General features: G+C 36.6%; 1 protein-coding gene across 1 annotated transcript in view; it reads left to right on the plus strand.

The window, feature by feature from the left end:
- Nucleotides 1–2781: 2781 nt before the first annotated feature.
- Nucleotides 2782–26396, plus strand: part of MMRN1 (multimerin 1) — an 80894-nt gene continuing 57279 nt past the window's right edge. Inside the window, exons 1-2 of the mRNA XM_082391620.1 lie at nucleotides 2782–9283; nucleotides 25064–25183. Of these exons, the coding sequence (XP_082247746.1) occupies nucleotides 8697–9283; nucleotides 25064–25183 (707 nt within the window). The 5' untranslated portion in view covers nucleotides 2782–8696. The remainder of the gene's footprint in view (nucleotides 9284–25063; nucleotides 25184–26396) is intronic.

The raw sequence follows: 26396 nt of genomic DNA on the forward strand, positions 1-26396 counted from the left end.
TTTTCCAATAAATCCTCCTACCCCTGGAAAAAACTACTGTCTGATTTCTACCACCATGAATTAGTGCTTCCTATTCTTGGATATCATATAGATAGAACTGTGTTCTCTTCTATCTTTTCCATCTCAGATCTCTCATTCAACATATTGATTTTGAGACTCATCCATGTTACTGCACATATCAGTACTTCATTCTTTTTTGTTGCAAAGTAGTGTTCCACTGTATGAACATTCCAGTCTTCATTTATATCTTCTCTTGATGGACATTTGGGTTGTTTCCAGTTTGGGGCTACTAATATGAATAAGGCTGCTCTGAATACTCTTGTACAGATCTTTTTGTGGACACGTTTTTATTTCTCTTGGGTAAATATTTCAGTGTAAAATTCCTCCATCAAGGGTGAGATATATATTTAAACTTTAGAATTGTCTCACAGTTCTCCAAAGTGGTAGTACCATTTCACACTTCTACTGGAAATATATGAGAGTTCTGATTGCTTTACCCGCTTCCAACATTGGGTGTTGTCTTTTTAAATTTCAGTTCTTCTAATGGTAGTAAAATGGTATCTCATTATAGTTTTAATTGTTTTGCTTTGCTCTGATAACAAAAAATGCTGGGTACCTTTGCATGTGTATGGTAGCCATTTGTGTATCTTTTTTGTTATGTGTCTGTTCAAGGCTTTTGCCAACTTATTAACTGGATTATTTGTCTTTTTATTATTTATTTACAGGAATTCACTTTACATTCTGGATAGCTAGTTTGTTCAAATATCTGAATTTCTACCATTTTTCTACCATTTTTTTGCCATGGGGTCATGATATAATAGCCTTTTACATAGTGTGCTTATTTAGTTATTTTTGTTTTCATGTCTGTGAAGGACATTAGTCTGTGGTTTTGTTTTTATTGAAGTATTTGGTTTTGTAATATTTTGTATTAGTGTTTTCCTGACCTCATGAATTGAGTTGGAATATATTACTTCCTTTTTTAAAAGAGCTCATGAAGACATAATATTTCTTCTTTAAATGTTTGATAGAACCTACTAGTGAAACCATCTGGGCCTGGAGTTTTCTTTGTTGGAAAGTTTATTATGAATGGGGCTTTTTAGATTTTTTTATGATTCTTTCTATGAATTTTAGTAAGTTTTTTTAAAAAATAATATATCTTTTTCATTTAAATTGTCAAATATATTGGCATGTGGGTCTTCTGGAGAAAAATCCTTTTAGGTTTTGCCTACTGAAGATATCTTTATTTCTCCTTTACTTTTATGGATATTTTTACTAGATAGATATAAAATTCTAAATTAACTGTTTTTTTTCCTTTGAGTACTTTAAAGATGTCATTCCACTGTCTTCTCTCATTCATTGTATTTAATAAAAAGTCAACCACAATTGTTGTACCCTTTATGTAATTGTGACTTTTTAGAAAAATTATTGAGTGCTTTCAAAATTTTCTTTGGTGTTTCAGGATTTTACCTACAGTATGTCCAGGCACAATTTCCTTCTCAGGGTTTTCTGAACTTCTTTAGTGTTTGGGTTAATGTGTTTCACCTATTTTGGAAAATTCTTATCTATTATCTTTTAAAATTTTATCTTTTGTCCTAATCTCTTTCTTTTCTTCTTTTTCTTTTATTTATTCCTATTATATCTATGTTATACCATATGAAAATGTTCCACAGATCTCAGGCACTGTTCCTTTTGTCTACACCTTTATCTTTTTTGTGTTTCAGTTTGGACAATTTATTTTTGACTTGTCTTCAAATTAGCCAGTTGTTTTCTTTGATATTTCCACAGTGCTATTAAGCTTATCAAATTAATTCTTTATTTCTGATATCATATTTTTTGTTTCTAGCATTTCCGTTTTCTTTATAGTTTTTGTCTCTGCTGAAATTCCCTTTCAGACATGCTGCCCTCATTCTAGCAAAGTTAGGTTAAATTCTCTGTCAATACATCTAATATCTGAGCCTTTTCTGGATTTTTTTCTACTGATGTTTTCTTTCTCGACTATGGGTCACATTTTCTTGTTTCTTCATTTGTCTCATAATTTTTGAGAGGCATTATGTGTAAAAGAACTGTAGTAAATAATATTTACCTCAGAGAAGGGCATACCTTTTCTCCTGTCAGGCCTCTAGCATGGGGGCTGAGTCACACCAATTTGTAGTGAGCTCGGTTTAATCTAAACCGAGTTGTTGCATCTTTTATTAGTTTTAACTCACTATAGTTTTTAAGTACTTTGAGAGCGTGATCAGTATCTTCCTTTCAACTAAGCTTAAGATCTGAGCAGAAACAAAGCTCCAGAGAGTTCTTTATTCTTTGCAATACAGAAAAAGCTCTCTGAACTTTGTGTGTTATAAGACCTAAAATTAAGGTTTACTATCATATGCTGCCTTGACATGTGAAACCCCAAGGGCTTCATATGGCCTAACCACAAGTTCCCTTCCCCACTCTGCTCCAGCGGATAAGGTCCCCTGGCCAAATAATTCTCCTTATCAAGGGGACCAGGCACAGTTCCTGCTTGTCCCTGAGTAGTGGATTTCAGTTCTCTGCCAGACTGTAGAATTACTCAAACAAGCCAATTGCATCCGCCAGTGAGAGCCGGGGGGGCAACCTATACTCTTGATATTACACAGCCTGCCTCTTACAGCTCCTGGCTGTTTGCTCTGTTCTCAAGTGCAACCCCTGTGTCGCCCTGCATGGTGTGTGGTGTCTTCCTTCCCAGCTCTGTGAATATATGTATAAACTGCTACCAATCTCATTCATCCAGTATCGGGTGTCATGTTCTGCCACCCCCATAACCTTAGGGTGGGAATTCCTTCCTCACCAGTGAAGAGGAAATGATTAAAACACTGTGGGAGATCTCCTACTTTACAGTAAAAAATCTATTTTTTTCATCTCTGATGAGTTATCTTTCTTCCCCAGAACCACCCCTGGATTTCTACACCATGGAAGATATTTCTCCGACCTTTTGCCGTATCGCCTGCCTTTGGGGGACCATTGAAGTGTGCTCAGTGAAGACCTGGCACGCCTCAAAGTTATTTTTTTTCTATTCTCTTGCCCTTTACCCAGCCTATGGAGGGTTATGGCAGTGACTTAGTGGAGACTAAGTTCTCCTCTGTTAGCCTTCTCTTGTCACTACCCCAGGGAAGGGATGGGGGCTGAGGCTACTTGTACAAACCTTGTGAGTGTGGAAGCCTAAGCTCTCCATTCAGCCTTTGCAGGCAGGGACGGGGCAGCACCACAGTTCTTTCTGTGGTATTTTGTGCTAGTAGAGCAGTTATTGTCTAATAAGATTTCTCTCTTTCTATGTTGACTGTTTTCTGGTCCTTTGGCTTTTCTTGGGTTTTTTTATTGTTCATGCCATTGGTGTTTCTAGTTTGCCAAATTCTCCAGTACTCAGTCTGGGAGGTATGAGGCAAAAAGAAAATCCAGAGAACCCAATGCTGTGTTGTTCCTTGGGTCTCCTAGCCAATCTGCCTTCTTTTCTTCACCTTTCAGAGTCTTATGTTTGTTTTACATATAGTGTCCAGGATTTTTAGATGTACTTAGCAGGAGGAATAGGGAAAAGTATGTCTATTCCATAGTTCCAGAAGCAGAAGTCACTAATGATAATCACTCAATGACCAGACGTAACTTTCATGAAGGTAAAGAAAATGTTATTTCTAAAATGTGCAAAAGAAATTAGTCTTAAAGACTTTTTAAATTAACTTTTTCAAGTGTATTGCTCTACTTAAATTGGAAATATAAAATAAGCAATAGTATAGTTTTGCATCCTACCAATATAAACATTTGCTTATGAAGGATATTTGGTCATCTTTTATCAATTTGTTCTTAATGTTCTTAATTATAAAGTTAAAATTTTTATGTTATTACAAAATATGTTGTGTTTTTTCCTGACAAACTAATACATTTCTCTCATTTAATATTAAGAATTATATGGCTCATTATACTTCCATATTCCCTTTTCTACCAGCCTACTTAGACCTAAATTTTACTCTTAATTTCAGTTTGTTGCACACCTGAGATTTTTCTGGCGTAACTACTTTGTTATTACCCTTTCTTATACAGCCCTTAGACTTTGCTTTATAGTTCTCATGTGTCTGCAATGGTTTCAAAATAAACTGTTTCAAATATACTTTGAAAACAGATGAGGTAGAAACAATGGGCTTTCTGAGTTTTACTTAGGAAGGACTTTCAAGAGGTAATCTGATTGAAAGGGTATTCTAGGAGATCTTTTGAAGCTGTATTCATAAAGGGAGTACCTTGTGTTTATTTACATTGCTTATTTTTTTTTCTTTTGTGTGGCTATGAGTTGGGGAAATAGATCCTCCTCTCTAACCCCTGACAGGTGCTACTACAGATGTATAGAAGTACATTCATAGTTTTATCCATTCATGTATTTGATAAATATTTATTGAATGCCTACCAAACACTGTTCTAGATGCCGGGGATGTAGCAGTCTTATACTGTCCTGGAGGTTCCAATCTAACAAATGAAAGGAGCATATTATCTGTGCTGTCAAGGATAAGGCAATGTCATCACTTACAATACTGCACAGGAATTGAAAAAGGCACCCAACCAAAAAGAATAAAAAGTAAAGATTAGACTAAAAGCAAACGTATAAACACAACACTTCCCCTCTAATTCCATAAATTTGAACAAATAGAAATCATAATGTTATTAGCATTATCTCACTATATGTTTTAGCTGTGAAATAAAAGCTAAATATTGAGTTAAAAACAATAGAGAAAATGAATTTAAGATAATTTGAAAATTATTTTCTCTAGATTTTTGTAAACTTAGATGTTTACTATTTCTTTTGGGGGCATATTTTCAGATGGTGGAAAGAACCAGAATTGGACATACATATCTATCGATTACCAGTGCGTTACCCTAGGAAGTTACTTAACTTCTTTAAGCCTGATTTTCTCTCAGTAAAATGAGAGTTGGATACTTACTTGGCATGATTAGGAAAATTAAATAATATGCCAAATTTAACTTATTTAGCACATTGCTTAGCTCATCAAAATCACATGTAAATCTGTTTCAGTCCTTCCCCCAGCCCTTTTACCGTATGGTTATAACCCCCTTGGGTCCACATATAAATGTAACACGTTTTTAATACTTTAAACCAACATAAAATCGAAGAAAGCTTAGAGCATTGTTTTCTGCAATTATCTTTTGACAGTGACAATTTATGGAGAAGGGCTGTAGTGAAGTATTATTTTAAAAGTTTCATACTATTTTAAGAAAATAATAATTTCTAATGTAAGAAAGAAAGAAAGAAGCCGCTAAGAAGTCCTATTAATCTAGTGGAAGTTATTCCTTACTCCCAATATTTTACAAAGGATAATAACTCTTGCAGCCATAAAAATGGCTTTAAATAATACATGGCACCATCTACAAACCATGAAATCCTTAATTTAAGATTCTCTTTTAATTCATATTTATATTTTTGTTTCAACTTAATAACTTTTTTGTTTTTTCTTATGATTAGAAGACTAAAATAATAATGTATAATAAATTAAATAATAATACATTAGAGGGCTTCCCTGGTGGTGCAGTGGTTAAGAATCCACCTGCCAATGCAGGGGACACAGGTTCAAGCCCTGGTCCGGGAAGATCCCACATGCCGTGGAGCAACTAAGCCCATGCGCCACAACTACTGAGCCTGCGCTCTAGAGCCCACGAGCCACAACTACCAAGCCCGTACACCACAACTATTGAAGCCTGCGCACCTAGAGCCCGTGCTCTGCAACAAGAGAAGCCACCACAATGAGAAGTCCGCGCACCACAACGAAGAGTAGCCCCTGCTCGCCACAACTAGAGGAAGCCCGTGCTCAGCGACAAAGACCCAAAGCAGCCAAAAATAAATAAATAAATTTATTTTTAAAAATAATAATAATACATAAGAAAAAGAAAACTGAAATAAACCCATTATATCATCACCTAGAGAGAACCACTTTTGCAATACGTATTCAATCTTTTGTTTATGGTACAATGAAAAATGACATAAAAACCTCCTGATAGCACATAATATAATGAGTTTCATAGTTTCTTTCTTATAAATTACTCAGTGGAAATAAAAGGCAATAGGGTAAAACATAATTTAATATAAAAAATTTAGCAGGCACAGGGATGTAGCAGAATGATGGGGTCCAGGTATACAAAAATCTGATGATATAGTTTAATCCAAGGATAGTATTTAGAGTAGTTAGAAAAATGATTGCGTATTCTTTAGGCAATAATCCGAGGAATATTATTTTTTAACTGTTATTTGATAAGTATTAATGAGTCTCAGAAAGCAGTTTCTCTGACAGTTTCTGGAGTACAGATACTTTTTGTCTCCAGTTAAGGGAAGATCCATGCATCTAAAACCATCAGATGAGCTGGGGCTTCTCTGGGGAGTTACAGCACAAGATGGCTTAGTGAATTGATAATGAGATACAGAACCTTTAGCCTTTTGATTGCAAGGTCACTTGTAAGCTAGGATAAGAGTAACCAAAATCATTATTGGTCAATACCTTACGGGAGGAGGAATGAATTGCTTAGCTCAGTTCAGTTTTTATTACCATTTAAGAGCCATTTGTTATCACTTATACATCCAATGAGTGACCCTTTACCACTCAAGTTCACTTGTCCTAAACAGGATCAAGATGTTTTTTTCAAATCATAGAAGCAAAAAAATCTACGTGTGTCATTATTCTGGTTGTTTCTTAAACTTTCAAGATGGTTTCTTCATCGACTTTTACTAAATCTAGGAAAATGGATTTAAAATTGTACACTAAATAGAAATACTTTACTTGGATTTTTCTAATTACTATTCTGCTCTAAGCCAAAGATAGTTGCTTGTGTCTTTTCCAGATTAAGAAGCTGTAATGTCTTTTTCTTAGTACTGAAAACCATGTTTGTGTTGTGAAAATTATGCAGTTTCATCACCCTGTTTAGTTATTAATTGCTGCCTGGACTGTCTGTGCTGGACCTTTCTGCTCTTTTACTAACGCAAAGTTTGTGGGATTGTTCTGTGATATATCCGAGAAACAGATGTTTTGTAATCCATGTCAAAGTCAACTGGGGTTGCTGCTGACTCCTGTGTATCATAGTTTAAATAACCTCACACTATATACTCTCTAATATGTCGACAATATGCTTGTATAAGTGAATGGCAAAGATTAAGGGGAGAAAAGAGTATTAACACCAAAAAGTTAGTAGTTCAGAGGAAAACTAGGTCTTGTTTCAAATCCCGGTGTCCTGTATCCAGGATTAGAGATAAAAGTATATATCTACAATAATATATAACCAAATAGTCATGAGGTTTCCAATTTTCCAGTTCTGAAAGAAAACATTCCATGACTGAATATTTAACAAGAACCTAATGCCACACTTAGAAGTTGACAGAAAGATTAATTACACAGAGATCTAGCCTTCAGATAATGTACACAGGCCACGAGCAAATTGAGAGCCAAGAATATTCTTGCTTTATAATCTCATCACCTAAGCGAGTACCTTACTAAAGCTGACTGAGGGTTTGGGTAATTACTAAATGAATGAATGAAGGAAGAAAGGAATGTATGGATGGATGAACTGTTCCAGCTTGTTACTTGTATGTCTGAAAAGTTTGCTATGGAATATTTTACAGATGAGAGAACTTAATGGAAGTCTGAGAATCAGACATTTGTTGGAGTAGTGAAATCATAAATCCCATGAAGCACCTCTACTGGGAAAACAACCATAGAAAAGTCTTTGATCAATTTAGTTCCTCTTTTCTGCAGCTGTTATATATTGCACTACAGAAGAAGTACAAAAACTGATCCCAGTTTAATTTATTTTCATGTGACTCCACTTTTTTTCATCCCTTCCTTAGTGGTAAAATACTAATCACCCCCAACCACTAGAAGATAAGGATTAGAAAATAGAGGAAGTAAATTTCTGATTATTCGTTCCATTAATTGGTTTTAATAGAAATTTGGAGAGCATAATTTAAAGTGATTTTCTTGTATAGTCGCATAATTCAATAATTTATGCTTTTCTTTTTTATTATCATCATTGAGATTAACTTCAAATAATGCTACAGCTGAAGTGTATATATAAAAATAGGGAGGTATATATATTTTTCACAGTTCAGCCTGTGATGTGTGAAAGAGCAGAGACATTGCAGATGAGTTTTTGTTTACGTGTGTACATGCATATATGTCCTTGAACAAAATGTGGCTCTCTGGATGGGGCACAGTGGAAAGGAAGCATCACAAAACTTTCTCAAGTTCCTTGTATAGTAGAACAAAATGTTCAACTCCTTGATTCAGCCCATCCAAACAAAATTCCATTATCAACGTGAAATTTCTCTTCAAAATCAGCAACACATGAAATATGAGTGAACCTAGGAAAGGAAAGTTACTTCATGTTTCTCTCATGGGTTTTCCTGATAATAATTGCCTGTGTTTTTCCATTTACCCTTAGCTTCGTCAGACACCCTTCACTGCTTCCATAGATCATCCTACCAGAGGTCACAGATCACACAGAACCTACAGAAACAGGAAATCAAACTTCCTGAGTCCACTACAAAACACAGAAACCTGTTTCCTCTACACATCTCAAATTGGCAAAGCTCTGTCTTCGCAGATTCAGTGTGGAAGCAGCCACTGAAAAGGCCAGAAGGACTTTATCCCCCTCCCAATTTCACATGAGCTTTCTAGCTTCAAACTACTGAAATGGAAGGAGCAAGGCTATTCATCCTGCTTTCTAGTTTATGGAGTGGGGGGATTGGGCTTAACAACACTACACATGCTTGGACTACACCCAAGGATGAGAAGTCCTGGAACTCCCAGACCTCTTCTCCGGTTCCTCTGAGCAAAATACAAAGTCTTCAGGTTCAGCCAACCACCCAGATCACATCCGTGGAGATGGCCACAGCTCCTGAGGCAAGCACTTCCGAAGAGAGTCTTCTGAAATCAACACTGCTTCCCTCAGAGACAAGTGCATCTCCCAAGCGTGTGAGAAACCAAACTCCCACACCCACAGGGAAGACAGAAGCGGTACTGAAGTTACAAACTCTTGCCCTCCCGGCCAAATCGAACATCAGGTTCAGTCCTAAAGCAGAGTCAGTGGTCCTTTCCAACTCCACCCTGAAATTTCTTCAGAGCTTTGCCAGAAAGTCGGATGAACAAGCCATTTCTCTAAACTCGGTTAGAGGCGTGGGAAATCGATCCCCACGGGAAACGTACCTCAGCAGAGGTGACAGCCCTGGAAGCCAAAGAACCAGCTACCAAAAATCAAGCTTTGAAACAACTAGAGGAAAGTAAGAAACATTCTTTTCTTTTTTCTTTCTAACTATAAGGTTTATAAGATTGCAAGCTAACAGTTGTCTCACTTTCAGAAAAGGATTTCATGTCCAAGATGAAACCAGATCATATTTCAGTTAGGTGAGGTAATTAAGTGTTACCTTATCTAAAAGGGAAAAGATGAACAAACAAAATGCAGCAATTTATTTTAACTGAAGTGGTCGAAGTTACTAATAGAGGTGCTTTAACTGGGGATAGTCGGTAACAAACAATGTAACCTCACAGTGACTGTTAGTTAATTCAGATCAAGGGTATGTTGGTTGTGCTGAGAATTACACGCACAACATGAAAGAAAAAATGTCAATACAGTTAAGATGTGAACAGATTTAAAAACTGAAACAGCCTGCGCTATGGAAAGTATATGATTATCAAGCTCAAACTAAGCAGAGCTAGGTTGGAATCCTGGCTCCAGTACTGTCTAGATCCTTGACTTGAGCAAGTCAATTGATGTCCCTGAATCTCAGTTTCTTCATTTGTAAAATACAGGTATGGTATAAGGAGTATAGATAAAACTACCAACTTTGCAGGGTTATCATGCAAGATTCAAATTAATGAGATGTGCTTAGACACATGCTTCTCACAGAATAGGTACTCAACAAGTCATATTTTACTAGTACCATTATACTGAATTATGCCATCATTATGAATGTGTTGACTAGAAAGGCCAATTTTTCAAATTGATTTAAAATTAGAGAAAATTCAATTTGAATTCTTGAAGCAAAATAATAAAACAAAGCTTAAAAGAGTATCATTAAAGAAGTCTTTCAAAAGGACCAAAAAACAAAAACAAAACCCTGGAAAATGCACGTCAGTGTTCTATTCATTTAATGTTCAAAGTTAAACACCTGACTATATAAAATAATTCAAGTTAATAATAGCAACTAACGCCTGCTATATGAAAGGCATTGTGTTAACACTGTTGTTGATATAAACATGAGACACTGGGAAGTATATAAGCCAATAGATTTGTATTTATGTATTCTTTATTATTCAAATCCTTTTTTTACTGTATTTCAAAGGTTATGGAATTTTTGAAAACATGAATGTAAATTTGATTTTATAAAAACTTATTAACATGGTGGAATTTGGAACAGGCCAATTTACTGTAAAAACAAATGCTACAGATTACAAAATGTTCAACTTAGGATAGATAGACTGTCTAAAACAGACATTTTAACAGATATAAATTAAACTTTCTCATGTTTAGGAACAACAGAATGTGGTCTATTAAGTAAAAAACGTAATTTATTGAGAGTCTTTTCTGAGTCATGTATAAGATCATTTCTATTAATCATATTTTGTTAGACTATGATTTAATTTTTTAAACCAATTATATAGAAATCTTACGCACTCATAGGAAATGATTTGAACCTTTTAGAGATGTTATTATAAAGGGATTTTTCAATAGACTAGTAACTAAAACCAAAAGAAGGAAACAGTTGAAAGTAAAATACCAATTAAATTTTATATAGCATATGGAAAGTGGCATATGGTTGTTTCATAATTAGAACTAGTAATTGATAATTTGATGAGTACTAGTTTTTAAATAAATGCTAGTTGTTTTATCCAAAGACCTCACTGTCAAAGTTTATGAACCCTTACTTATTTGATGACTGTTTATACATTGCTGGTCTCAGGGGAAACATAGAATTTTTAAAATAAAAATAATTCCTGCTCCCAAGGAATGTGTTATATAAAAAGCAAGCACCAACATATCTCAGATTTTTAAAAATTCATTGTATGTTAGGAGGAAACAAGATATTAAAGGTGTAACTTGCTGAGCAGAACTCCATCCCATGCATTTTCCAATGAAAAGAATCTTAAATTATTTCTAGAGAAAAGAACTAACTGTACTTAGAGATTCTACATCCTGAGGTCCTAGAGAGCTAAGATTCTCTTTGGTAATACTTTTCTTTTTTTTTAATAAATTCATTTATTTATTTATTTTTGGCTGCATTGGGTCTTCATTGCTGCGTGCAGGCTTTCTGTGGTTGTGGCGAGGGGGGGCTACTCTTTGTTGCGGTGCGCGGGCTTCTCATTGCAGTGGCTTCTCTTGTTGCAGAGCACGGGCTCTTTGTGTGCGGGCGTCCGTAGTTGTGGCACGTGGGCTCAGTAGTTGTGGCTCACGGGCTCTAGAGTGCAGGCTCAGTAGTTGTGGCTCACGGGCCCAGTTGCTCCGCGGCATGTGGGATCTTCCTGGACCAGGGCTCGAACCCGTGTCCCCTGCATTGGCAGGCGGATTCCTAACCACTGCACCACCAGGGAAGTCCCGGTAATAGTTTTCATTAAGTATTCATTCATTAAGTAATACTTACTTCATTAAGTCCCAGACTTCTTACTCATTAGCCATGCAATTGATAATGGTATTAGAGAGAACTTAGGTCCCTCTATTATGGACACAGTGCTGATGCAAAGAAGCCTTGGTAAGGTCAAAAGAGGTCTTTCATATTTTCATTTGATTAGCAAATAATAACAATAGCAAACACTTTACGGCATTTTTCCTAGTACTGTACTATTCTGAGTGTGTGTGTGTGTATATATATATATATATATACACACACACACACACACACACTCACATATTTTCAATCCTTTCATCATAACCATAATTCCATGAAGAAGATTCTGTTACTACTTCATTATAGAGAGGTTAAGAAAATTAACTAGGGTCACTTAGCTAGTAAATCCCAGGACAGAAATTCAAACCCAGGCTGGCTGGCTTCAGAGACGTAGCTCTCAATCCGTACGTTATACTCCTTCAGCAAATACAGTCTATTATCCCAACTGGGAAAATACAAGTGGCCAGTTTATTTCCCCACTTCTTAGGCTTCAGGGGCTATGCTTTGCCTCCAGAATAAATTCCAGATTTCATTCGCAGTCGGTCATACAATGGCATCCTTGACCTGGCTCCTGCCAACCTCCCCAGCCTCATCTTCTGTGACTTTCTGGCCACTAAAATTTGTAGTTTTCTAGTCCGCAATATGCTGTTTGTTAAACCTACCTTTGTTCCCCGTTTGTCCCTCTGGCTAGCATGGTCTTCTTTTCCCATCACCTGCTTCTTTTACACCTGATAATAATACCTCCAGGAAGCTTTCTCAGGCTCAGTTATGTGGCCCCTCTAACTGTTCACATAGCTCTCTTTGAATTCTTCTATCACCGCACTTACAATGGTATGTTATAATTACAGTGAACTTGTGATCTCCTTGCGTTTAGGGACATATTTTCAGTGCTAGTAAAGTGTTTGGTTTACAATAAGTACACAGTATTTAACAAACTGAATGTAAAGTTTATGGATCTATATGTGAATATATAGATGAATCCTTCCCAAAGAAATATTTCTGTATAATAAAACCTTGTTGACTTGGGATAAACTCATCTTAGGTTTTGGGGTTTTTTTCCTTACTATTTTTGGAATTTTATAGTGGTTCTATGTAAAAGGAATACTTCTGTCAGTAGAATTTTTCTGGCATATTTTTATCTCATCTTGCACTTTCCCTCATCTTACCACCACAGGAACTCCTGGCTACACCAGAGCCGTGGCTTCCTGTCTGGAACAGTGGGTGTTGGTCAGTGACCAAGCACTTTGAAACAGGCAGGATAAAAAGAAGAAATTGGGATTAACGCATGTAGGTATTGAACCAATATTTGCTGAGGACCTAATATGCCCCCAGCATTGTGCTTGTGCCGAGGGCAAAACAGTGAAGACAAACTCCCACCTGTTCTGTCCTCATGGAATCTGCAGTCCAGTGGGAAAAGGGCAATGGGGAGGAAAAACAGTACATCACGAATGCTGATGTTGAATCAAAATGGTGATGAACAAACATTCTGAACGAAGTGTATGAGAGCACATAACAGGATGAGTGGCCTACCCCGGAGGTTATGAGCCTTCCCTGTGAGGATAGTAGGTGAAACGAGATATTGATAGGCATTAACTGCCTACCTAACTTCTCTCACAATCCCAACCCCTGCACACACGTACCTGAATCTTCATCTCAGTGAACGGCTAGTTCCATAACTAGAAACCTTGGGTATGTCCTTTATACTTTTTCTCTCCTGGCCTTTATATAATCAATCAAGGAGTCTTCTTGGTGTTCCCTCCAATATCCCCCAAATCTGCCAGCTTCTCTCCACCTTCACCACACCATGCTATTCTTAACCACCATTATCTACTACTTAGTCTCCTAACTTGTCCACATTTCCACTCTTGCCTCCACATGAGTGTGAGATCTTTCAAACTTTTTTTATTGGATATGTTTGACATAGAACATTGTATACATTTAAGGTATTTAAACTTTAATTCAGGTTAATGCGTTTCATTGGATGTATGTAAGACCATCTATTGTGATGTGATTTTATGTACTAATCAGAAAGTATGACATTATTTAAAGTTTTTAGATTTATCTCAGAGTTTTTATAGCACTTTTGCCTCCTTGAAATGAAGATATAAATGAAACTGGTTAAGACATTTCTAAGGCAATGCAATAACTACTGTCAGACCAGTAGTGACTAAAATATATCATTGATTTCAAAATTTATTCCCGATTTCAGAGATGTCTTAAAACCTGTGAAGTTTAATATTTTGCTCACATGCTCAAAATCACTTAGTAGCTTCCAGTACATTTAGAATAAAGTCCTAAATCCTCACCATGCACACGGGGTCCTGCTTGACATGACGCCTGCCTATCTTTATGATCTCATTTTCTACCATGCTCCAAGCTCACTCCACTCAATCTCCTCCAGCCACACTGGCCTTCCTCCTGGTTACTGACCATGTCAAGTTAATACATATCTCAAGGAAACTCTTGTTTGCGCTTGAGAGAAGGCTCTTCCCTCAGCATTTAGACAAATGACTCCTTTTCTTACGCAACTCGAGCTTTAATGTCCCTCCCTCAAGTAGACCTTCTCTGACCACCCAATGGAAAGTTGCCATCCTTATCTTATCACCCCTATTTTTTCTTCAGAGCATTTATTTGAAATTATTGGGTCTATTTATGCAGACAGTTGTGTATTTTATATTTTTCCACAAAATACATTCTGTGAAAATAGGACCCTTGCCCTTCTTACTTATTATTATTCTATTCACTGCCAACAATAGTGCCATGCACATAGAGAGAGGTCCACAAAACTCTGTGGAATGACTGATTATTGGATGGATTTGGAGTTCACAGCGGAGATAAAGACTAGAAATATAAGTTTGGGAAATATGAGAACTATAGAAATATGGATGCTCAATTGAGGAGTTTTTCTTTCTTTTCTTTTCTTTTTTTTTTTAATGAAAGGGAGGAGGGAGAGAGGGCAGAAATCAGAGCTCTTCTAGAGAGTTTCCCACTTACTTGTTTGTCATTGTATTTTATTTTGCATATAGAATGGCCATAAATATGGTAAAATGTTAATGAAATGGCCAGAAGGGAAAAGTTGAATATGAAACAAGATGAATACTATATTTGCTGAGTTTATTGACTTTATTTATTTTAGAATTTCATTTGTTTATTCTTTCTATAAGCCATATAACTTGCTTTATGTACAAATAGGTGGCTCAAGTTAAATGAATTATGATTTCTAATATGTCTAACATGATAAATTCTACAAGTCTTTTATTAAACCACTTGTAAATAGAAAATTTAAATTTTAAAATTTAATGGTTTAAAATTACAAAAACTAACCATTAAATTAATTCTGCTGCCTATCGTAATATGCATTTTTCTGCTTAATTCTGTAAATTATGAGGTTTTAAATGTGAAAAATCTGGTCAATTAAATTCTGAGGCCATCTTAGTCCATTCAGGCTGTTATAACAAAATGAGCGACTGGGTTCCTTATAAACAACAGAAATTTATTTCTCACAGTTCTGGAAGCTGGAAACCCAGGAACAGGTTGCCAGCATGGCCAGTAAGGGCTCTTTTTCAGATTCCCGACTTCTCATTGTACTTCCACATGGTGGAAGGCATGAGGGATCTCCCTAGGGCCACTTTTATAAGGGCACTAATCCCTTATACCTAACCACATCCCCAAATCCCCATCTCTCAATATTATCATAATGGGAATTTGGATGTCAACAAATGAATTTTGGGGGGGACACAAACATTCAGTCTCTATCATGTGTAGTTTGCAAAGTTCTTATCAGTGGCCTAGTAGCATCCAAGGGGATTATTCTCACATGCTGTTAAATTCTAAAAAGAAACACACCATTATATTAAAGAGTATTTTTTATGTCCTTGAGAAATAAATGTATCTACTACATTACTGCCAGTGAAAATACTAAAGTATATTCTGTATCTCAGTTTTTTCTCATTAATCATTTCCTTTTTTATTTCTTTGATATTTCTACTCACTAAATTGCTGCTAAATATACACATACATATTGTATGATACATGCCAGAATTTAAGGAGTGATTAAACAAGAAATGTTTGTACACCTTCTGTTTCTTTAAATACCAAAATATTAATTTAAAAATGTGTTATTTGGGGAAATGCTAAAAGAGTCAGTTTACAGGAACACTGGTTTAAGTATAGAATTAAGCATCACAGCACCTATTAGCCTGCCTTTCCCGAGGCTCTGTGGTCTGCACACTGGGAAAGTCTGACACCTACTGGAATAGAATTTACAGTGTCCCTGAATACGTTGAAGTAACAGGATGGGGAAAAGAAACAAAAAAATAAAATTAGGTGAAATAAAACAAGTTTGTGAAAAAAAGTTTAATTAAGGTATCTTTAAGAATTGTTTCTTAAGTATAACATATGTATTTTTATATCTAATTCAGTGCACCTCTTAAAAATGTACTGTCATTGGCTTTAAAACTTTGAAAATAGGTTGGATCCAAAAAGCAAACTCCATGCACATCCTGAGAGGGGGACACACTCAGCTCATTCTCCTAAAATATTACACTGAGAAATTATTAGTCGTATTATTATTGTATGTACACAATGATTTGTGACTCTGAGGTACTATACAGCATATATCATTAAAAACTCAATTACATTCACTACACTGTGCCCACCATGGAAGGCAAATAAGTGATGCCTGACAAAAGATTTTTATTGCAAAAGTTGGTATATAAAAGGGGTTTCATCTTAAAACCTAAATTAACCAGATAATTAAAGTATCAGAAATTCCCCATAATCTGAGCTTTTCATGATTGCCTCTCAAGATTTGTTTCAAATATTTACATGATTCTTTTATAAAACTAATACTTCTATCCCAGTTTATATATTATATAGACTTTTGAAAAAGGATGGACTATATAAAGGTATTTACACTAAAATAAAATGAACCACAATATTTTTTTAATCTGAAAATAGTCATTTTCCTAAGGAGATTTGTATCAAGATGGACTTATCTTTTGGACTAATAGCCAAAACTAAATATAAAAAGTCTAATGCTTTATTTGTGTGGGATTTACATATTAAGAATCTTTTTACTAAATCTAAATGCTTACTTCCAATTTCTGTTAATATTTCTTTCACACTGGGTATATTTCCTTTCTCATTTATGACTGATGAACTACCTGTAAATCCTGGTCTCTCATAATAATTAATAATTTCATCTTTTTAGTTTGATTGAAAAAATAAAGATTCCTATAAAGATTACATAACATTTAGGAAGTATTTTTGTTCATAACTACTTAAGACTATAGAGACATTTAGAATATATTTCTTCTGAAAGCTAAGCCTCATCATATGAATTGAACATCACCAATAATAGTCTTCTGTCATGGTTTTCTGGAACTTATTATTGACCTGATATACATAAGCAATTATGGTTAAGATGAATTTATCAGGTCATTACAGAAGCAAGAAAGGAGCAATCTCTACTTGTGTACGAGGCAAAAAACAAAATGGGAGATACATACATACATATATATAGCTATATAGGTATCTATTCCCTTCATAAAAAATCCTACTGAGCTCTCTGAATCATGTAGTCATTACCAGCAGCAGCAAGTATTTTACATATATTAAGTCATTTAATCTCACAACAATCCTGTGAGGTAGGTAGGTAATATTATTATATGTATTGTGTAGATGAGGAAGCCACATTTAATAAAGAAGCTAATGGCTAATAAGTTGTTTCATTTTCTCTTGTTCCTCATTGAATCCCTAAGTTCATCTCAATAAGGGGATGACAGGAAACAAAGTCAAAATGTCCTTAAATACATCGTCTCCCCAAGCAGAAAATCTTCTCCAACGTCCAGGAGAAAATTACATATCGTTGGCTAGTTTATGGAGGGGATTTTGCTGGTTTACCTTGACTTCTAGTGAATAGCCTCAGGACTTGGTATTTTCATGCTATCGTGTCAATTCAAATCACAAGTTATGAATATAAATGTTTAAACATTGTCTTCTACGAACAGGATGGCAAGGAATTTATTAATCTGTGTTCTAAGGACTAGTATAAATAAATAACGTTAATTCTTAGATTGATGTCTTCTATTTCTTAAGGAAAATACTTGTCATGGTCATTATTTAAATGAATCCTTTGTTGCTTCAGTCCACTCTCAATTCAGGATAAGAATGGATATGTTTGGACCAGGGTTTGGTCAGGGTACACTTCAAATGGCAAATGACCAATTAATGGAATCTTTGTTTTTAATTTAGTGTTTTCACGGCTCCTTGGAAGACTGGATTTCTAAAATGTTTCAATCAAAAGTACAGTGATTGTTTACTTGCAATGCTTTCCTTAGTTCATTATCCACAAGACTTCAAGTTGTCTATGTCAAAATAGAACCCTTTTCTCCCTTTTGTTTTGTAAGTTCTGCAAGCCAGGCTCATGTTCATAAATAACAAAAGATGTCTGCTTTTTCTTCAAACAAACATTTTACCTATTAACTTGGAAAATCCAAAGGATCAATACAAGCTTTTTTCAGTACATGTTGCTGCACAAAAGCAACAGTGTTATTACCATTAAAGAGAATCCCAAATGCAGTCTGCTGTTTGGAGTGTTCGGACCCCACGGAAAGCTCAATACTTCAAAGAAACTGCTCTCCGTCCGCCATAATCACTCTGGAAAAGTACAAAGGATTTCTAGATTTAAGCAAAATGCTTGTCTGGGATCATTACATTTGCTTTTATACTTGTCTGTCACCATTTCACCATGCTGAATTTTCTGTTTTTAAACTTATATTTTCAGATTATTTCGTTTTAAATTTATATTTACATTTTTAACATCCCTTAACGAGCTTATTTCATCGGTAGCATAAACCTAATTACAAGTCACACCAGGGGCTCTTTGGCTGTGGATTGTTCTTCCAATTTACACTGGATCAAAGATTGCTGGGCCACTGGCAATCTGCTTTTTTGCCTACTCAACTATTTTAGTCATGAAATGGTTTTACTATTTAGGGTTTTAAACAGTCTCTGCAGGTGACACTGCAGAGATTTAGTCTCACAAACAATATCTTTCTGTTTGTCTATCTATCTTTCTAACAACCATCTCTTTTCTTTTTTTTCAGTACCCAGGGTATGTAGGGATGGTGGTACTTTTTTCCTGCCTCGCCCTGTGCCCTCCATAGTCATTCAGCCAATGCTCACGTGACAGACAATTTGTGCTTCTGATGAAGTTAGACATTCTCTGTAATTAGGATAATCAGTGGATTTGCAGGAGAAATCTATTTTTAAAATATCCTTTATCATGGTGTCTTTATTATTTTTAAAATGTTTATTTTCTGTTCTTGCCATACTTAGTTTCACATTATTTTTCCAAGTATCACCATGCTTGAACAAAATGTGCCAACGTGTCTTTTTATGCCTTTATGGAACTGAATTTTCAAACTTCACATTCGAAAGAACCTTGCACAATAAGCTGTATAGTGCTCAATTTATCTGCCTTAGACAGATGAATGACTGAGTCAGCTTTATTTGTAGAGGGACATTTGGTCCAAAGAGGCCTAAATATTCCAAAGCAGATGTTTACTAACTTTAGTGACTCTACTCTGGGGAAAAATGTGTTCCTTCTTTGTTTTTTAACATTTAGGTTGACTTTTACATTATTTTAATTATAATAATAATTATTATTTGAAGCAGCATAGAGTTCTTATGTTTTACTGATTTAGTGGCATACATCTCATATTAATTTGAACTCAGTGATTTGATTTTACAGTCATGTAGCATTTCCTTTAGTACTACATTTTGTAAATCATTTCTGCCTCTACCCTTGATTAAAAACCTCAGAAAACAAATGAGAGGGAAGAATATAAATTTAACATAACAAGGTACATATTCACAATAGGGAAAAAATGACAGAAACAGAAAAATAAAGAGAAAAAAATCATGTATAATCCAATCATTCAATCTATAGTTATTAAGAACTTTCTACAGTTTAGTATAGGATGTTTTATAATAAAATAACTGGTATTACAACCAGAAATGAGGCTGATTTTTGTTTTCCTAAACAGTATCTATATGATTTTGGATGGCTCCTACCAGAATATCATCTAAAAATAGGTACTTTAATAAAGGCTGTTTTTGTCTGATCATGGCATTTTTGTGGCAAATGGCCTACTTTGATGCTGTTAAAGTTTCTCAGCTTCACTGGGGCGTGGTCAATTCATATTCCTCTACTATCTTATATGTTGAAGACAGTAAGCATACATGGATGGATATAAACAAAGGTTTTTAGAAACAGGCTTGAGAAAATTTATGGATATAATATGGTCTAATTGATAAGACATGTGGGTCAGAACAGCGATTCAGCTAAATCTTTCTGTAAGGCAGGATTTATTTGTTATTCTTAATCATATCATTTAAAATTGTGCTATATCTGATACAAAATAAATGTATTATAATACCTAATTTTACCATATGTATCCCTAACAGTGTATCATTCACTTTTATTTTTTAGCTTTATGTAAGAAAAAACCATTGTATGGTATTATTTCTGTAACTTGCTTGCATCACACAAGTTTATTATAAGTTAAATTTGGGTTATTGAATATTACAGTTCATTTGTTTAACTGGTGAATAATATCTATGTGTAAATATTTCAGTGTATTTCTCCATTCTATGGTAAATGGACATTTAAACTACTTTTAGGTTTTGATAGTTATGAATAATGCTTGCTACTATAAATACTCAGATACCATGATTCCTGGAACACATGTGCAAGAGTTTCTCTAAAGTATATATCTAGAAGTGTAACTGCTGGGTCAGTATACGCATGTTCATTATTACATGATATTAACACACTGTTTTTCAAAGTGGTTTTACCATATATTTCTACCAACAGTATATATGAGATTCCAGTTCTCTATCTCTGAACACGTGAGATTGTCAAATTCTCAAAATTTGCTTATTTGGCGACATACACCAAGAGCCTGGAAAGGCCTTTCCTAGCCTTCATGAATTGGGCCTGGTGTCAACCAGCAGCTTTACCAGAAACTCGAGGTCTGTGTGATGCAGCAATGTTGGCTGCACCTGGAAAGCCCTTGAGTTCATGGGAGATGAAGGAAGGCACATTTGGGGACTCAAAGCACACTTCTTCCTTTATAGGAAGCACCTTGGCACACTAGAGGCTTGCCCCCTCAAAGGCTTTCCCCCTTAGTGCTGGTTCTGAGGGGTTAGCCAGCCCCTCTGAGAATGGAGGTTTGGAGAGAGAGAGCATGAGACTCCTAAGTCACAGCTCGGTCAATAGCCCAGGTTTTAAACGCAAGAGCTGAGAACAGTCTGTGGGTTGCAAATCTCTAGAAAAGGACCTTCCCTCACTCCCCTCAAAAAGCGGAGGGAGGGACTTCCCTGGTGGCGCAGTGGTTAAGAATCCGCCTGCCAATGAAGGGGACACGGGTTCGATCCCTGGTCTGGGAAGATCCCATGTGCCGCGGAGCAACTAAGCCCGTGAGCCACAACTACTGAGCCTGCGCTCTACAGCCCACGAGCCACAACTACTGAAGCCCGCGCGCCTAGAGCCTGAGCTCCGCAACAAGAGAAGCCACCGCAATGAGAAGCCGGTGCACCGCAACGAAGGGTAGCCCCCGCTCGACGCAACTAGAGAAAACCCATGCACAGCAACGAAGACCCAACGCAGCCAAAAATAAAAGTAAATAAAAAATAAATAAATTAAAAAAAAAAAAAAAAAGCAGAGGGAAATCAACCAGCCTCAAGAGGCGTGAGAGAGAAAGCAAGAACCTGAGGGTTTAGGAACCAATTCCGTCTCCTAGTTTGGTTTCTGGAAAGAAGCAAGCCAATATAGCAGCGACTGTCTACAACTTGGCTATAAGAATTCCCTGAGAAGCCACTGCGGAGAAAGTCTCCCAGATGACTAGCTTGGACTTGGGGATTCACTTAGGGAACGCCGGAAAGCTTTCCATTAGATAGAGATGGCTCTCAGAACCGTAGCCAACACGCGTGCTTCCCAGCTGCCGAGGAATCCGTCCAAGCAGTTCCAAGACTGTAGCCAGTTTGGTCAGAAGATCCTAGTAGCTCTCCCCCACGTGCTGAGGTGGACCTGCCTACCGCAGAGGAGCCTAGGAAAGGCCAGCCTCTGTTTCACTCGCCACCCTGAAACACTTACCCGACGGGGAGAAGCGTGGAAGAGGTGACTGTATCACCTTGAAGAAAGTGAAGTGAGGCAGCTGCCTGAGACCCAGAGCTGAATGTGACAGAGGATACAGGTTGAAATAATCAAGGCCTCCCTTCTTTCTGAGCATGCTGGGGTTTAATCTTCATGGGAGAAAATCAAAACATTTTACCTCCCCAGCAGAGATCATAGATGAGCTAATCTAGACGTCCGGGCAATTTCCAGGTAGAATGCATTTAGGCCTCCGTGTAGCCCATGGTGTTTAGCACCACCGATGTTTGTTCCTCCTGGCAAAGTTTCCTTTTTTACATACATATTTACACACTTAAAAGCAGTTCAATGCCTGCTAGCTTGGCTCATACAAAAGAGGGTTAAAACTCTCACTGAGGAAAAACCAAAATGTGTCCAATTGTATAAAGGCCTCTTCCCTTGCAAGAAACAGGGAGACAGCTGATTTCCTCCCATTTTTCCTCTTTTTTGCAAAAGAAGTCTTAATTGTAAGTTCGTGTTGTAATTCGAAGACCCATTCTCAGGCCATTTTCCCCCTGACTCTAGCCGATGTTGGAGCTAGGCAGTGTTACAAAAGAAAGTCATTTTCTTCTTTTTCATAACTCCAGTATACCATATACAGTAGGAAGTCATATAGAATTAAGAACATAATACGTTACTATTTATAGAATAAAAGCACGTAGCTAAAAGAGCCACATTATCCGAAAGGACAGGTACAAACTTACTGATAAGAGTTCTATAACCAGTTGATTCTTAGATATTATCTCCATTAGAAAACATTATCTCCATCTTCAAAATACTTCAACCCTCTCCAGCCACTCTCAGATGTGTTTAATACTTAAGAGAATTCTTAGTGAGATTGTTGAAAATAGCTCTTATCAAGTTTTGTCTGTGTTTTGGAAGATTTTTTTGCTTTGCTTTACAGTTGGCTAAATGTAGGCCAAGTCTGATCACCATATTTATTACTTAAACCTCAAGTAATTATACACAACACCTCTTTGTCCTGTTACTGCCTTAACAATCTCAACCTTCCTTAAATCCCTGTTTGTCTAATAACATTGTCCCACCTGTTTTGTTTCTTTAGTCTCTGCCTTTCATTAACTCACTCTAAAGACACAGGTGTGCTTTTTATTCCATGCTGACCACCAATTTGGAAATAGACGATTTTTCTCCTAGCTCCCATTTCATTAATTTTACTTATATTTCCTATTTAATTTTACTGTGCTTACTCCTTAGACTGACTGGTATGATCACATGTTTCTTCTTTTCCCTTCCTGTTAAATTAGCAGGTATATCGTTGACATATCCCATTTTGGAAGGGCTTTTTCTCAGGATGACCAGAGCAAAATGACACCAAGGAGGCGTCTTGGGTGGAAATTCCTCTAACCCAGGCAAAGAACATGTTCTGGAGTGGAGAGTTCTCCTGATTTACAGTCCCTCATTTCTCCCTTACCCTCTCACACAACATGGTAATCAGGGCAGGTTCCATTAAGAACACACACCTGTATCTATACCTCCAGGCGATCATATTAGGCATGGGTGAAAAACCAACCCCTGCATAAAGCAAGATTTCTAGTCAGGGAGCCATTTCTTACCTCCTGATTCAGAGGACCCTCACTAATATCAGGTTTAATATTTTGCTACAGTCATCCACGAGCCAACCCCTATTAACCAATCCTAACAAAACAGACATAGACAAACATGGACAAAGAAATCCAAAGTCTTAGGACTCAATCCTTTGAGTACCTCAGCAGCTGTAAACTTTTATATTGTCTCCCTTAGGGTGGGAATCTAACCCACAATCCTGAGAAGGTTATTAGACAACTTTAGGTCCTGGCACATTTTAACAATGTTACTCACCCAAAAGACATCTGATCCAGGAGCGGTTTCTTCTCTCAAAAGTGAAAGTAGCACCAAGGAGCCTGGAGGGCAGCAGCGGGAAGCAGCAACGTGACAGCTGACCCTCTAGACAAGTTTGGTCTGGGTGACCGCTCAGGGTGGGTGATGAGGGCCTGCGCTCTGCCAGGGGCTGCGGTGCCTTTGGCAGGCAGTCATGAGATTTACATCCCTCTGTGGTGACCAACATTGCTACCGAGCAAGGGCTCCTTGCCCGATGCGCACAGAAGCCAATACCAAGGCACCGGCTTTTGAGAAAATAAAAGCTCTACTGCGAGATCGACTGGCAAGGAAACAGGAAGCAAGGCTCTCGCATCTGTCTTCTCCATCCAGGGCTCGGAGTGAAGTTTAGGGGATTAGGGAAATTTCAAACTTGGAAGCTGATTGGCTAGTCTTGAATTAGTCCATATAAGCTCCCACTGTTGCTGGGAGCCAGATTTTCCTTGTTGAAGAACTTCTCATTTCATAAAAGCCTCAACACGTCTATTATTTGAGTTCCATAGACTGAAGATTCTCGGCTCTGGGGTTATCCTGGACACATGGGTTCCTGTCTTGCACGTGCCCAGGGCTGTCTGTAAAATAACTCAAGGCCTGATTAATCAGCATCCTCTTTAAGGATGCAAAACCAGTTTAAGCTGGTCAATGTTTTACATGCTGTTAAATTTAACGAGAACAATGTTATTTTTCCTATTATAAACAGTATCTTTTTAAAATTTGTTGTTAGCACATCAAACTATAACTGATCTTAACTGCATGGCTAAACTTTTTTATTAATTATAAAACATTTTATATTGATCTTCACTAAATTGATGAACTCATTCATTATAATCATTTACATATAGACTCCTTTATATTTTCTTTATTCACAATCATATCACCTGCTGCTAATAACGGTTATTTTTTTCCTCTTTTTCAATCATTTTTACATCATTTATTTATTTATTTATTTTCATCTTACTGCACATTGTTCAATGGAAGTAACAGATCTAGGTCTGAGTCACTACCTCAGTCTAATACTGATATCTGCATAAGGGCAATTTTGGATTTTGACTTAGCTTATAGCTAAACAATAGAGATTCTGGTTTTAGCTCTGATTTATTCTTAATTTACTTTTATCTTACAGTGTTTCTTTACTGTCCATGAGTACAGTAATGAAGTAACATATGTTTTCTGTTATTTCCAGATATTTTAAAGCCAGATATCAAGTTTTCAATGTATCTGATACACAGTACTGACAGTAGATATAGGTCTACGCAAATAACTTTGGTGAAAAGAATTCTTTCTGACAATAATTTTTTTTCTAACAAAAATGATCTCTTCCTTAGGAACTGGTGTGCTTATGTACATACCAGATTATCTCCAACAGTGATACTGGACAACCAAGTCACTTATGTTCCAACTGGCAGAGGGCCCTGTGGCTGGACCAGTGGATCCTGTCCTCAGAGGTATGTAATATTTCTTGAAAATACCCACTTCTTGTACCATAATCATGTGTGGCCTGGAATATATAGAGAAAGTTAATCATGCCAGGTACACATAACTATAGTAGGGTCAGGGTAGGGTCATCACATTAAACTGGAAGTATGATCTTAAATAAGTTAAAATGCAGAAACTAATTATACTTGCCTCATGTGGGTGTTTTTAGAATATGTGAGATAAATGGAGTAATATGTTTAGCCTAGTGCCTGGTACTCTGTGAGTCTTCAGTGAGCATTAACTCAAGTTTGTTTCTATTTTTACTATTACTATTACTTTTATTCTATGACCTGACCAACAATCCTGTCCTTTAATTCCATTAAATTCATACACAGTTTTAAAGGGCTATTGATAATTTCCCTTTCATACTAGGCCAAAGAGAAGTCCATGACTTTGCAAGCCACTAATTGCTATTATGCATGGTAAAGAGCTAAGTAGGGCCTTTCTTCTTGTGTCTATTGTAATGACTTATTTAGGGTTTTTGTTTTAATGATGTAATTGTCCTAAAATGTGGGGCTGAGTCATTGATAAATTCTCTGAATTCATACAGTCACAGTAGCTCAGCTGGGGGTGTTTCAGGAACGCCTGCAATAAAAACTAAAATTGTCATTCAGGCCATGATGCCTAATGTTATACAAATAGTCATACAAATAACTCAGGCAGTGAATCTGACACATTGGCAATCTGGAACAGTGTGCAATAAGGATATATAAAATCAAGGTGTTTCGTAGTCCCTAAAGGAATAGCTAGGGCTAATGGTCCAGAGAGCTAAGCATGTCTTAGGGATTTGGGAGAGGTGAGCTCCAGTTCTGCTTCTGGCATTTACTCCCTTTGTGACAATTTCCTAGTCAACCTGAGATACAAAGAATGCACTGTTAATTCTTTAGTAATGAGACTATTACCAGAGTAACCCCCATCATACTGCCCTTCTGAGTTCAAGGTGAGCTTTTTTCTCTCTTTAAACAAACTAGAAATAGGTATCTTTATTCTCATTTCTTATCTTTCTCTGCATTTGGATGGCTCTCTCCATGCACTCACTATTTCAGTGCATGTGCAATGTTTGTCACTTTTTCTTTTTGTCTGAGACACATACACCTGCAATCCAGTTTGCCAAAGCAGGAACACTGAGTCCAATAATAATGCAACTAACTGCTTGATTTCACCCTAATAAACTCTAAAGAA

The sequence above is a fragment of the Balaenoptera borealis genome, assembly GCF_965194805.1.
Source record: "Balaenoptera borealis genome assembly, chromosome: 4".
In the NCBI taxonomy this organism is placed as follows: Eukaryota; Metazoa; Chordata; class Mammalia; order Artiodactyla; family Balaenopteridae; genus Balaenoptera; species Balaenoptera borealis.